This window comes from Pelophylax lessonae (genome assembly GCF_965119305.1).
Source record: "Pelophylax lessonae genome assembly, chromosome: 3".
Lineage (NCBI taxonomy): Eukaryota > Metazoa > Chordata > Amphibia > Anura > Ranidae > Pelophylax > Pelophylax lessonae.
In genome coordinates this window covers 20681907-20696397 of record NC_138770.1, presented here as the reverse complement: position 1 = coordinate 20696397, position 14491 = coordinate 20681907, and the positions used below count along the sequence as shown (strand labels likewise).

The following is a 14491-nucleotide window of genomic DNA, read 5'->3' as shown; positions in this document are numbered from 1 at the left end:
GTGTATATTGAATAGCGGAATAAAATTTTTTTTAAAAACGGTGTATCTCACACTTACAAACACAGACTAGGCCCGATTACAATTTTTTGTACCCTAAAGGCAGGATGAGGAAGAGGAGTAGGAGGAGTTCAGAACAGGAGGCAAACTGAAGCGCCCTGCAATCCTCGGCGGTGGAAAATGCGCCCAAAAAATTTGAAAGGTGTATCTCACACGTACCGATACAGACTATGCCGCAATTTTATTTTTTTCACCCCAAAAGGGTGTATATTGAATAGCGGAATAGAAAAAAGTATATATAAAAAGGTGTATCTCACACGTACCGATACAGACTATGCCGTAATTAAATTTTTTCACCCCAAAAGGGTGTATATTGAATAGCGGAATAGAAAAAAATGTATAAAACTGTATCTCACACGTACAAACACAGACTAGGCCCCGATTACAATTTTTTGTACCCTAAAGGCAGGATGAGGATTAGGAAGAGGAGTAGGAGGAGTTCGGAACAGGAGGCAAACTGAAGCGCCCTGCAATCCTCGGCGGTGGAAGTTGCGCCCAAAAAATTTGAAAGGTGTATCTCACACGTACCGATACAGACTATGCCGCAATTTAATTTTTTTACCCCAAAAGGGTGTATATTGAATAGCGGAATATAATTTTTTTTATAAAACGGTGTATCTCACACGTACAAACACAGACCAGGCCCCGATTACAATTTTTTTTACCCTAAAGGCAGGATGAGGAGGAGTTCGGAACAGGAGGCAAACTGAAGCGCCCTGCAATCCTCGGCGGTGGAAGATGCGCCCAAAAAATTTGAAAGGTGTATCTCACACGTACCGATACAGACTATGCCGCAATTTAATTTTTTTTACCCCAAAAGGGTGTATATTGAATAGCGGAATAGAAAAGTATATAAATTTGGTGATTTTTCAATAGCACATGTGAACACAGCAGTGTCTTATGTTTTATGTCACGGTCAGCAGCAGGCTATGAAGGGAAAAAAAAATTCCCCTTTAACTTTGGAATTTTTAAATAGCAGATTAGAACAGCAATCTGTAGTAAAATATAGCTGAACGCTGCACACAACAGACTGATAAAAATATATTTTTTTCTCCCTCCTCTTCCTCCTTCTCAGTGGGCTCAAGTGAGGGCAAAAAGATCGTTCACTGCACCAGCCCCCACACAGCAAAATCGATGTAGATCGCTAACGGACGATTGTTCTGTCCTGTGTCTCCTAATCTCTCCCTGCCTAATCTCTCCAGCCTGTCCCTAAAATGCTCAAATATCTTTCGCTGCCTACACTCCGACCTGTCCCTGCATTATTTTCAGGCACAATGTTGTTTTACCCTGTCTGTCCCTAATCAGCAGCAGCCAGCACCGTTATGTGTGCTCTCTCCCTACACTACAGCAGACTGACGCACTGCGCGCTGTGTCTCAAGCTTATAAAGACCTGGGTCACATGCTTCAGCTGGCCAATCACAGCCATGCCATTAGTAGGCATGGCTGTGATGGCTTCTTTGGCACACCAGTTAAACGCTTGTTGATTGGCTGTTGAAAGCCCGCCATTAAAAGCGCGCCATTACATACAAAACAGGAAATAAAATTACCGAACACGGATTTTAAACCTGAACATACAGTAAAGTTTTCGGGTCCTTGTCCTGGTAACAAAAATCCAATTATCCGGTACGGACCCAAATAATACAGTCCGTGTTCGATCAACACTACTCCTCACCTCTCCGGTCAGGTCTGTGTTTTATTAATAGAGATAAGAGTGATGTCATGTGACCTCCCAGAATCCTCCTCACCTCTCCGGTCAGCAGGTAGATGATCTCCAGGGTGAGGTTTAGTATCTTCTCAGTCATGTGACTCCGGTCCTCCTCCATCCTCATTGGTGGCTCCATTTGATCTATGTGGATTTCTGTCTAGACAGGTAAGAAAGATAACTGATAATGAAACATTATACACTGCTCAAAAAAAATGAAAGGAACACTTTTTAATCAGAGTATAGCATCAAATCAAGTAAACTCCTAAAATACTGATCTGGTCAGTTAAGTAGCAGTGGGGGTTGTTTATCAGATTCCGCTGCTTTGGTTTTAATTAAAATTACCAGGTGCACTATATGGGCAACAATGAGACGACCCCGACAACAGGAATGGTTTTTACAGGTGGAGGTCAATAACATTTTTTTCCCTACTCATCTTTTCTGACTGTCACTAGTTTTTTTGCTTTTGGCTAGGGTCAGTGTCACTATTGGTAGCATGAGGCCATACCTGGACCCTATAGAGGTTGCACAGGCAGTCCAACTCCTCCAGGATGGCACATCAATACATGCCATTGCCAAAAGGTTTGCTGTGTCTCCCAGCACAGTCTCAGGAGCATGGAGGAGATTCCAGGAGACCGGCAGTTACTCTAGGAGAGCTCGACAGGGCCGTAGAAGGTCCTTAACCCATCAGCAGGACCGGTATCTGCTCCTTTGTGCAAGGAGGAACAGGATGAGCACTGCCAGAGCCCTACAAAATGCCCTCCAGCAGGCCACTGGTGTGAATGTCTCTGACTAAACAATCAGAAGCAGACTTCATGAGGGTGGCCTGAGGGCCCGGCGTCCTCTGGTGGGCCCTGTGCTCACTGCCTGGCACCGTGGAGTTCAATTGGCATTTGCCATTGAACACCAGATATGGAAGGTCCACCGCTGGCACCCTGTGCTTTTCACAGATGAGAGCAGGTTCACCCTGAGCACATGTGACAGACGTGAAAGGGTCTGGAGAAGCCGTGGAGAACGTTATGCTGCCTGTAACATCGTTCAGCATGACCGGTTTGGTAGTGGGTCAGTGATGGTCTGGGGAGGAATATCCATGAAGAGATGCACAGACCTCTAAAGGCTTGACAATGGCACCCTCACTGCCATTAGGTATTGGGATAAAACCCTTAGACCCATTCAGTGTTGGGGTAGTTACTCAAAAAATGTAACTAGTAACTAGTTACTTCTGTAAATTGTAACGAGATTACTTTACTAGTTACTGCATTTGAAAAGTAACTTCACTACTTATTACTTTACCTTCCTCTTTCTTAATTGACCGTGTAGAAGAAGATACATGACACTCTTTCTGCTTAGAGTTTATTGTATAAACACAGGCTTTGGGAAACATGAGAACAAAACCTGAAAAAACAGAATAAAACATAAAGTGCAACACAAAGTCATAAACTTCATCCTTCTCTATTCTTCGAAATAACGATTGTATCGCACAGCTTGGGTAACACAGGAAAGCGCGTTCCTATAGCGTAGTAAAGTAGTGTAGTTACCTCCTATAGCCTAGTAAAGTAGTGTAGTTACCAATATTAGTATTGTAACTAGTTACATTACTTTGTTACCAAAAAAAGTAATGTAGTTACTGTAATCAGTTACTTGTAACTCGTTACCCCCAACACTGGACCCATTGTCAGACCCTACGCTGGTGCAGTGGGTCCTGGGTTCCTCCTGGTGCACAACAATACCCGGCCTCATGTGGCGAGAGTATGCAGCCATTTCCTGGAGGAAAAAGGAATTAATACCATTGAATGGCCCCCACGCTCGCCTGACCTAAATCCAATAGAACACCTCTGGGACATTATGTTTCAGTCCATCCGACACCGCCAGGTTGCCCCTAAGTTGGTTGAGGAGCTCAGTAATGTCCTGGTCCAGATCTGGGAGGAAATACCCCAGGACTCCATCCGTCTCATTAGGAGCATGCCCAACGTTGTCAGACATGCATACAAGCATGTGGGGGCCATACAAACTATTGAGGACCATTCTGAGGTCCTGCAATGAAATTTCAGCAAAATGGACTCACCTGCTGCATCATGTTTTCACTTTGATTTTCGGGAAGTTCAGCCCTCTGTAGGGTGATCATTTTCATTTCCATCAAATGATGTGACATCCTTTCCTTCCTAATACATTACCCAGTCCATACCAGTATAGATCCTAACACACTACCCAGTCCATGCCAGTATAGATCCTAAACACATTACCCAGTCCATACCAGTATAGATCCTAACACATTACCCAGTCCATACCAGTATAGATCCTAACACATTACCCATTCCATACCAGTATAGATCCTAACACATTACCCATTCCATACCAGTATAGATCCTAACACATTACCCATTCCATACCAGTATAGATCCTAAACCATTACCCAGTCCATACCAGTATAGATCCTAACACATTACCCAGTCCATACCAATAAAGATGCTAACACATTACCCAGTCTATACCAGTATAGATATCCAGCATGATATTTTTCACCATTGAGATCTGATGTGTTTACAAAGTGTTCCTCTTATTTGTTTGAGCAGTATATATATATATATATATATATATATATATATATATATATATATATATATATATACACACACACACTATATATGTGTGTATTATCATCTGCTGGAGGTCACAGTGACTATGGAGGAAGAGGACGGACATGACGTGGGGGGGATAAAATCTTATTACCTTCCAGCAACGTCTCCTCGCTTCTTCCTACCTCATGGAATTTCCTGTCTTTGTCTAACATCACTTCCTGTCTTTGTCAAACATCACTTCCTGTCTGTACCTGACATCACTTCCTGTCTTCCATGGAGACTTCCTGTCTGGGTAGAAAGAGATTACCATCTATAATAGTTCAGATCAATTGGTAATAATGTCCCATCCCTAATAAACATTAGTACACGGTAACCAAATCTGCTTACAGATAGTTCCCATTAGGGGTAGGCGGTTTGGGTATGCTGTGTTTTATTTAATCTCTTTTTTTTTTTTATATATATATATATATATCTTTTAATTGTTTTTTGTCACTTAACTGTTACCTGGTACTCCTGTAATTCTCATAATTTTCTTAATTTTCTTAACTGTTGTTACATGTACTAAGCAATGAGTCAGAATTAACAAATAATTGTAAATGTTATTGATGAAATTGTTAATTTAAAATTCCAAAAAAAAGAAAAAAAAAAAAAAAAGAAAGATTACAATCTTGTGCAGCCCCGAGAAATGTCTCGTAGTGAGAACACGGCCTTGTGTTGTGTGTGTATGTACTGTATATCCTTATAGATGGGTCATCTCCACTCCCACCAAGGGGGAGAGAAATATATTACTGCCTAGTCCAGCTTTTCTCAGCCAGGGTTCCTCCAAAGGTTTCTAGGGGTTCCTTAAGCAGTGAACAATTTCTGTCTCTCAGTAACAACTGACATCAATGATCTGTAAGGGGGGCAGTCTTCCCACTGATGATGATATAAGGGGGTCCTTCTCCCATTGGTCACCAATGTAAGGGACCACTGCACTGACCACTGGAAATTACTCCAAGTTCTAGTTAAACTAAAAAACTGAATATTTGTAAAATCTTACCTGTAAAATTCCTTTCTCTGAGTCCTCCGACAGTTGCCACCTCCTCTAAGTCATCACTATTGGGTATTGACTTCCGCTCCGCAGGAGTAGCTAGGCATAAGACTTAGTCAAAAGAACAAAAGCATTTGCATAGACACACCCATGGGGGCTGTCCCACTGGTCAATACCCCCCTGCAGTGACACTTCCAACTCAGTTTGGTAGAAGAGCAGTAGGTAAACAGGAAAACAACCCCAAAAGAGGGGCGGGGGCGGCGACTGTCGGAGGTCTCAGAGAAAGGAATTTTACAGGTAAGATTTTACAAAAATTCAGTTTTCTCTTACGTCCTTCGACAGTCGCCGCCTCCTCTAAGTCATCACTATTGGGATGTCCCAAAGCAGTGTAGACATGAGGGGTGGGAAACAGTAGAAAAGGCAACGCAGTACCCACATCAGAGAAAGGAACCTTACACGCACAGTAAGAGAACCTTCTGGGCAATAGAAAACAAGGCTCAACAGGAGCAACTGCCCAGGAAAGCAAATAACCCAGGGGATAACACCCCAACAGACAGGGACCCACAAAAAAACACAAGGGTCCTTATGGCACTGCCGCATTGAGAACTTTGCAGCCAAAGGAGGCATCAGCTGATGCCAGAACATCCACCTTATAGAATTTGGAAAAGGTGTGCACCGACGACCAAGTCGCAGCTTTGCACACCTGGGCCACCAAGGCATGATGCCAATAGGCCCAGGATGCACTCAAAGATCTGGTAGAGTGCGCCTTAACAGGGAAGGGTGGAACCCGTTCCTTCAAAGCATAAGCCTGTTCAATGGTCTGTCTGATCCATTTGGCAATGGTCGCTGCAGATGCAGCCATGCCCTTCTGAGGTCCCTCAGGAAGGACAAAGAGGGAATGCGTCTTCAGAAAGGACTCCGTAGACGACAGGTAAACCCTGGTCGCCCTGACAACATCCAAGGAATGCAAAGCAACCTCCTTAGGATGCTTAGGCTTTGTACAAAGCGAAGGCAGGACAATGTCCTCATTAAGGTGGAACTCAGAGACCACCTTAGGAAGAAAAGACGAATAAGGTCGCAAGACCAACTTATCCTTGTGAATTACCAAGTAAGGAGAGCAGCAAGACAACGCCGCCAGTTCCCACACTCTGCGAGCCGAAGTGATCGCCACTAAAAAGGCAACCTTCTTAGACAGCAGAGGCAACTATATCTCCTGGATGTTTTCAAAGGGAGCACGCTGTAACACGGACAGAACCAAGTTCAAGTCCCATGGAGGTAAAGGCTCCCTCCTGGGAGGAGCCAAATGTTGCACACCTTGAATGAAGGTGCGAATTAAGGAATGAGACGCCACAGGGCGTTGGAAATGAATAGCCAGTACAGACACCTGGCCCTTTATTGTGGCCAGCGCCAGGCGCTGGTCCACCCCAGAATGGAGAAAAGCCAACAATCTCGACACCGAGTATGAGCGAGGGAAGAACCCCCTGGACTCCCACCAGGCGAAGTAAGCTTTCCAGGTACGGTAATAGATTTTACCGGATGAGGTTTTCCTAGCCTTGATCAGAGTAGGAATGACCTCAGGGGAGAGACCCTATCTCTCAGGACCTGGGTCTCAACAGCCAGGCCGTTAAAGCCAGCGACTGTAAAGCAGGATGGAAGATCGGTCCCTGAGACAGTAGATCTTCCCGCAAGGAGGCGCCACTGCCAGGTGAACAACGTCGGCATACCAGGACCGGCGTGGCCAGTCCGGCGCTACCAGAATCACCAGGTGCGGTTCTGAGGCTAACCTGCGAAGGAACCTGGACAACAACTGAATCGAAGGAAAGGCATACATCAGACAATACTGATGCCAAGTAGGAATGACCTCAGGGGAGAGACCCTGTCTCTCAGGACATAGGTCTCAACAGCCAGGACGTTAAAGCCGGCGACTGTAAAGCAGGATGGAAGATCGGTCCCTGAGACAGTAGATCTTCCCGCAAGGAGGCGCCACTGCCAGGTGAACAATGTCGGCGTACCAGGACCCGCGTGGCCAGTCCAGCGCTACCAGAATCACCCGGTGCGGTTCCGAGGCTAACCTGCGAAGGAACCTGGACAACAACTGAATCGAAGGAAAGGCATACATCAGACGATACTGATGCCAAGGGGCCACCAACGCATCCGAGGCGTCTGCCAGAGGATCGCGCATTCTTGCCACAAACCTTTCCACCTTGTGGTTTAGCCGAGACGCGAACAGATCCACGTCCGGGGATCCCCACTTCGCACACAGCATTTGGAAAACCTCCGGGTGCAGGGACCATTCCCCCTGGTCCAGGGTCTGGCTCAGATAGTCGGCCTGCCAATTCGGGCAGTTTGGGGCCAGTTTCCTCATTTTATTGAGATCTGGTTTTAGATAAATCAATAAATGTTATTTTAGGATAAATCCATGGAGTTGTCATCTGTCTCATGCTGTGCCCTTAAAGTCCACACATATGACAGTGGTTCCTTGTGAACATCTGTAGTTTCCATTTCTCTGAACAGATAGGATGTTGGGACTCTCATTAAAAAAATGACGTGGGGTCCCCCCCCCAGTCTATACCAGGCCCATCCCAAAATGTAAAAAAAATAAATGGCGTGGGGTCCCCCCAAAATCCATACCAGATCTTAACCTGAGCATGCAAGCGGCAAGTCAGGAAAAGGGGGACAAGCGAGCGCCCCCCCCCTTCTAACCCATACAATGCCACATGCCCTCACCATGGGGTGGGGGTGGGTGTTTTGTGGCAGTTCTTCCCCCCCCCCACCCCAAAGCACCTTGTCCCCATGCTGATGGGGACAAGGGCCTCTTTCCCACAACTGTGGCCTGGGGTTGTGGGGGTCTGCAGACAGGGGGCTCATCGTAATCTGAAAGCCCCTTTTACCAAGGGGACCCCAGATCCTGCCCCCCCCATGTGAATGAGTATCGGGACCATAGTACCTGTACCTATTCACTAAAAAAAGTGTCAAAAAGCAATAAATACACAAACACAATTTTTAAAAAATTCTTTATTAAAAAATAAAAGCCAGCCTCCCCCAATGTAGATCCGTCATCAATCACAACGCCCGCCGCACCCAAAAAAATAAATAAAAAAAAGACGCTCTCGCCATCATGGAGGCCCTCTGCCTACTGCAGGTTCCGCATTTACATTGGTAAGAGGCGGGGCCACCTGTCTACATCACCTTTTTTCAATATTGGCCCCTAAGGGCCTGGTATGGACTGGGGGTCTGGGGAGCACGTCATTTTTTTCTATTGCCGGGCAATGCCGGCATTCTTTTCTTTCCATTCATCTGTCAGTGGGGAAGCCCGCTGACAGCTGATGAGTCATGGTTGGTAAGGATGCGGGTGGGCGGCTTCCCGGCTTGCTGATTAACAACTAGCTATTTCTTCACACAGAATTAGCATCGGTCGATTGTTTTTTTTTTGACTGATCCGAATTCGAATCGTTCTGAAAAGTTGGAATTCATTAGAAAATCAATAAACAAAACAAATTTTAACAAATTTCAACAAAATTCATTACAATTTCATTTGGAGATTTGGATACATCCGAATCTAGGAATAACCAAAAATATGTCGGAATTTGTATTCGCACCGAAACGAATTTCATGCGTCTAACACTTAATGGCCACCCGCTAGCAGCTGGGCTCCCAGCCAATGCAAATGGCCGCCGGTGGCAGGGCCCACTCTCCAGGCATGGATCCTCTACATATGTGTGCCATAACACCACCCCGCTGATAGCTGGGGACTCAATGACCACTCGGGACATCCTGGAAGACTTCTGGATACCAAAGGAAGCTCCTGACATCCCGCACAGCTGCCAAGCACCAGACCCGCCCACCAATACTTCCAATAGGTAGGAAAACTTCATACAAAAATGGACCTATAAGAGAGGAGGACAAAAAAGGAATGCAGCCATTGGCTTATTTTGAACATTTATAGGGGTGGGGTCTTAGGGGGGGGCGAGGGCGGGGCTACCCAAAGGTATTCGGCCATGGACATCTGTCAGGAAAGCACATTATGGCCACTAGATTGAACTGACCATTATAGGAAATCCCAATTCGCCATGACTGGGGGAATGCGGGTCACATTTCATCAACACATTTATAACAACCAGATCTGTAAGCGTTTGTGAAATCTTCCCGCACAAAATGTACTTAGCCAATGAAAGGTAAGGACTCCATTTTTATTTTTCTCCTGCTATCAATGGCCAACACGGGAAAACACTTCATCCATGTCTTTGGTGATCTCTGATCTCCTTATGAAGTGTTTCTTACATGATGAAGATCAGCCATGGAGTATATCTGAGGTGTATATCAGGGTGTGCTTCTTCCCCATATGTCCACCAGCATTCATATTGAAGACATTTCCCGCACTCTAGGCACTAATACACCCCCAGGGTTGTGTGGGACCCCTGATGTACAGGAAGACAGGACTTCAGTGCGGAACATTTCCCTCAGGACAGGAAAATGGCTTCTCACCCGTGTGAGATCTCCGATGTCTGTAAAGATGGGACTTCCGTGAAAAACATTTCCAGCAATCAGGACAGGAATACGGCTTCTCAGCAGTGTGCGATCTCTGATGCATGGAAAGATAGGACTTCTGTGAAAAACATTTCCCGCACTCAGGACAGGAATACGGTTTTTCACCAGTGTGCAATCTCTGATGTCTGGAAAGAGTGGACTTATCTGAAAAACATTTCCCACACTCAGGACAGGAATACGGCTTCACACCAGTGTGCAATATCTGATGTCTGGAAAGAGCAAACTTAAATGAAAAACATTTCCCACACTCAGGACAGGAATACGGCTTCTCACCAGTGTGCAATCTCTGATGGTTGGAAAGATCAGACTTCTGTGAAAAGCATTTCCCACACTCAGGACAGGAATACAAGTTCTCACCAGTGTGCAATCTCTGATGTCTGGAAAGAGCGGACTTATCTGAAAAACATTTCCTACACTCAGGACAGGAATACGGCTTCTCCCCAGTGTGCAATCTCTGATGTGTGGAAAGATATGACTTCTGTGAAAAACATTTCCCACACTCAGGACAGGAATGCGCCTTCTCACCAGTGTGCAATCTCTGATGTTTGGAAAGATCAGACTTCTGTGAAAAGCATTTCCCACACTCAGGACAGGAATACAGCTTCTCACCAGTGCGCAATCTCTGATGTCTGGAAAGAGCGGACTTATCTGAAAAACATTTCCCGCACTCAGGACAGGAATACGGCTTCTCACCAGTGTGCAATCTCTGATGTGTGGAAAGATATGACTTTTGTGAAAAACATTTCCCACACTCAGGACAGGAATGCGGCTTCTCACCAGTGTGAGATCTTTTATGCACATTAAGATTGGATTTAAAACTGAAACACTTCCAACACTCAGTACAGGAGAACCTCTTATCTGGTGGAAGGACAGCACCGTCCCTCACAGTCTGAGGTTCCTCAGGATAAGAGGAATACGATGGTCCGGCACCCTCCCTCACAGTCTGAGTTTCCTCAGGATAAGAGGAATACGATGGTCCGGCACCGTCCCTCACAGTCTGAGGTTCCTCAGGATAAGAGGAATACGATGGTCCGGCACTGTCCCTCACAGTCTGAGGTTCCTCAGGATAAGAGGAATACGATGGTCCATCTACACTGTGTGGTGACGGATGGACATTTGAGGTAGCCGGGTTTTCTCCTGGACTATACTGTGTGATGTCCTCATCTTCTACTTTACAGTCTGGAGACAAAGTGAGACAATCCTCTGAGGTTTTCCTCATCTCCCGTCCATCTACTAAAATAGAAATAAAAAGATTATTTACTAGACATCAGCAGATTGGTTCCCCTAAACCAGGACTCCGCCCATATCAGGCAGCTTTGTCTCTGAGGATCTTACAATTCCCCCCTCGAGGTAACTAGTAAATGGGTCCTCTGATCTCCTACCAGTTCATTTCTTTATTCATGGACCTTAGTCAGAGAGTGAGGAAACAACGAGAACTGTCTTTTATAGGAGTGACAGTGATGAGGGGATTATAGGACGAGTGTCCCCCCCCCCCCTCTATCACTCATTGCCATCTTCCCAACACAAGAAGTCCTGCACTTCCTTATTTACTCCATGATTTAGTCATGAATAACAGCGGGGCTGAGCCCCACCAGAGGTTAGAGAGTGAGGATGGGGGTGAACAACCAAGATAAAGACTGGACTGATCATGAAGACCACCATCATTGGGTTACGGACTCCTTCCCCATTGGAATCTTAAACAGAAAGTGATAAAGTTGGAGGATGTTATCAAATTATTATCAACATGTAAAAGTCTGTCCTCCAATCAGATCATCAGATATAAAATGTGATATAAAATAAATAATAAATCAGTACAATCATGTAGTGTAAACTCACAGAAACATTCAGTCAATGGCAGCTTACATTCAGAAAGTTTCTTTCTCCAAACACAAAATCAAATAAAATGCCGCGCCAAAAAAAATCTAAAATAAATTTCTTCCCCCAAATCTGTAGCCAAGAAGTGGGAAATAATTTCCCTCCTCTCCTCCTTCCTCTTCCTCCACGGTATATATGGGGGGGGATAGAAAATATTGGTGGAGCCTGCGCAGGGATGTCCCATCTTGGCCATCCCAGGGAAGGGGTATCGGAGTGAAGGATCACATTGTGAAGCTTGTTTAGTCCGCACTGCTCAAGTTCCGGCTTTGTAATTCTATCATCTTGGATTTTAATGTTGAATAAAGCAGATAGACGGAGAGCACTAGAGGGGGTGTTATTTTCTACCCCCCCCCCATATATACCGTGGGGGAAGAGGAAGGAGGAGAGGAGTGAGCGATATCCCTAGAGGGGGAAGGGATCTGTGGGACTCACTGGTAACACAGGAGTCAGATGGGAAGGTGAGTGGAAGTGACCACCAGCACCTTTCTCATCTGCAATTTCTGCACACGCACTTTATCATTTATATTGGCACTGCACGGTGCAACCTGACTGATGACACGTGTCACATGACACACATTTCTATCCTCTTATTGGACGATCACATTACTATTTATTCATTTCCTGACACTGTTTAATAGATTTCATATTTTTGAATTGTAAGTCTGATTGTTACACGGCGCGGTGATATCGCACAGATTGGATTATTATTTCACACTTATTGTCTACAGATTTGGGGGAAGAAATTTATTTTCATTTGATTTTTTTTTCAGATATAAAATGTCCAGCTGGTAGGAAATGGGCGTAACAAAGAGAATCCATATTATGTGTATACAGTATCTCACAAAAGTATGTACACCCCTCACATTTTTGTAAATATTTTATTCTATCTTTTCATGTGACAACACTGAAGAAATGACACTTTGCTACAATGTAAAGTAGTGAGTGTATAGCTTGTATAACAGTGTAAATTTGCTGTCCCCTCAAAATAACTCAACACACAGCCATTAATGTCTAAACCGCTGCAAACAAAAGTGATTTCACCCCTAAGTGACAATGTCCAAATTAGGCCCAATTAGCCATTTTCCCTCCCCGGTGTCATGTGACTCGTTAGTGTTACAAGGTCTCAGGTGTGAATGAGGAGCAGGTGTGTTAAATTTGGTGTTATCGCTCTCACTCTCTCATACTGGTCACTGGAAGTTCAACATGGCACCTCATGGCAAAGAACTCTCTGAGGATCTGAAAAAAAATGAATTGTTGCTCTACATAAAGATGGCCTAGGCTATAGGAAGATTGCCAAGACCCTGAAACTGAGCTGCAGCACGGTGGCCAAGACCATACAGCGGTTTAACAGGACAGGTTCCACTCAGAACAGGCCTCACCATGGTCGGCCAAAGAAGTTGAATGCATGTGCTCAGCGTCATATCCAGAGGTTGTCTTTGGGAAATAGACGTATGAGTGCTGCCAGCATTGCTGCAGAGGTTGAAGGGGTGGGGGGTTAGCCTGTCAGTGCTCAGACCATACGCCGCACACTGCATCAAATTGGTCTGCATGGCTGTCATCCCAGAAGGAAGCCTCTTCTAAAGATGATGCACAAGAAAGCCCGCAAGCAGTTTGCTGAAGACAAGCAGACTAAGGACATGGATTACTGGAACCATGTCCTGTAATCTGATGAGACCAAGATAAACTTATTTGGTTCAGATGGTGTCAAGCATGTGTGGCAGCAACCAGGTGAGGAGTACAAAGACAAGTGTGTCTTGCCTACAGTCAAGCATGGTGGTGGGAGTGTCATGGTCTGGGGCTGCATGAGTGCTTCCGGCACTGGGGAGCTACAGTTCATTGAGGGAACCATGAATGCCAACATGTACTCCACATACTGAAGCAGAGTATGATCCCCTTCCTTCGGAGACTGGGCTGCAGGGCAGTATTCCAGCATGATAACGACCCCAAACACACCTCCAAGATGACCGCTACCTTGCTAAAAAAGCTGAGGTTAAAGGTGATGGACTGGCCAAGCATGTCTCCAGACCTAAACCCTATTGAGCATCTGTGGGACATCCTCAAAAGGAAGGGGGAGGAGCGCAAGGTCTCTAACATCCACCAGCACCGTGATTTCATCATGAATTAGTGGAAGAGGACTCCACTGACAACCTGTGAAGCTCTGGTGAACTCCATGCCCAAGAGGGTTAAGGCAGTGCTGGAAAATAATGGTGACCACACAAAATATTGACACTTTGGGCCCAATTTGGACATTTCCACTTAGGGGTGTACTCACTTTTGTTGCCAGCGGTTTAGACATTAATGGCTGAGTGTTGAGTTATTTTGAGGGGACAGCAAATTTACACTGTTATACAAGCTGTACACTCACTACTTTACATTGTAGCAAAGTGTCATTTCTTCAGTGTTGTCACATGAAAAGATAGAATAAAATATTTACAGAAATGTGAGGATTGTACTTACTTTTGTGAGATACTGTAGCAGTGGGTAGAGGGGAGAGAGCAGACGTCTATAATGTACAACATAGAGTATATAGTGCAGGGGTCAGGACTCATAATATTGGTATTCAGTAATCAGTGGTGGATTACATGTATTTATGTCATGTATGTATTTAGTGTTAATGACCAACCTGTGCTGATCTCTGTAGGAGTGTCCTCCTCTATAAATGTCCCCGTTATACCATCCTCCTCCATAGACTGCTGATCA

General features: G+C 45.2%; 4 protein-coding genes across 4 annotated transcripts in view; 1 reads left to right on the top strand and 3 right to left on the bottom strand.

The window, feature by feature from the left end:
- Positions 1-14491, bottom strand: part of LOC309548838 (uncharacterized protein) — a gene marked incomplete at its 3' end in the record, with an annotated part of 605194 nt that overhangs the window by 267130 nt on the left and 323573 nt on the right. The gene's annotated exons all lie outside the window — the stretch shown is intronic.
- The window catches only part of LOC309550245 (uncharacterized protein), a gene marked incomplete at its 3' end in the record, with an annotated part of 2091994 nt that overhangs the window by 1974193 nt on the left and 103310 nt on the right, over positions 1-14491 (top strand).
- LOC309548828 (uncharacterized protein) overlaps positions 9810-14491 on the bottom strand; it is a gene marked incomplete at both ends in the record, with an annotated part of 61142 nt that continues 56460 nt past the window's right edge. Inside the window, 3 exons of the mRNA XM_082248765.1 lie at positions 9810-10097; positions 10434-10583; positions 10965-11149. Of these exons, the coding sequence (XP_082104891.1) occupies positions 9810-10097; positions 10434-10583; positions 10965-11149 (623 nt within the window). The remainder of the gene's footprint in view (positions 10098-10433; positions 10584-10964; positions 11150-14491) is intronic.
- The window catches only part of LOC309548830 (zinc finger protein 701-like), a gene marked incomplete at both ends in the record, with an annotated part of 21724 nt that continues 18818 nt past the window's right edge, over positions 11586-14491 (bottom strand). The window contains one exon of the mRNA XM_082248767.1: positions 11586-11610. Within this exon, the coding sequence (XP_082104893.1) occupies positions 11586-11610 (25 nt within the window). The remainder of the gene's footprint in view (positions 11611-14491) is intronic.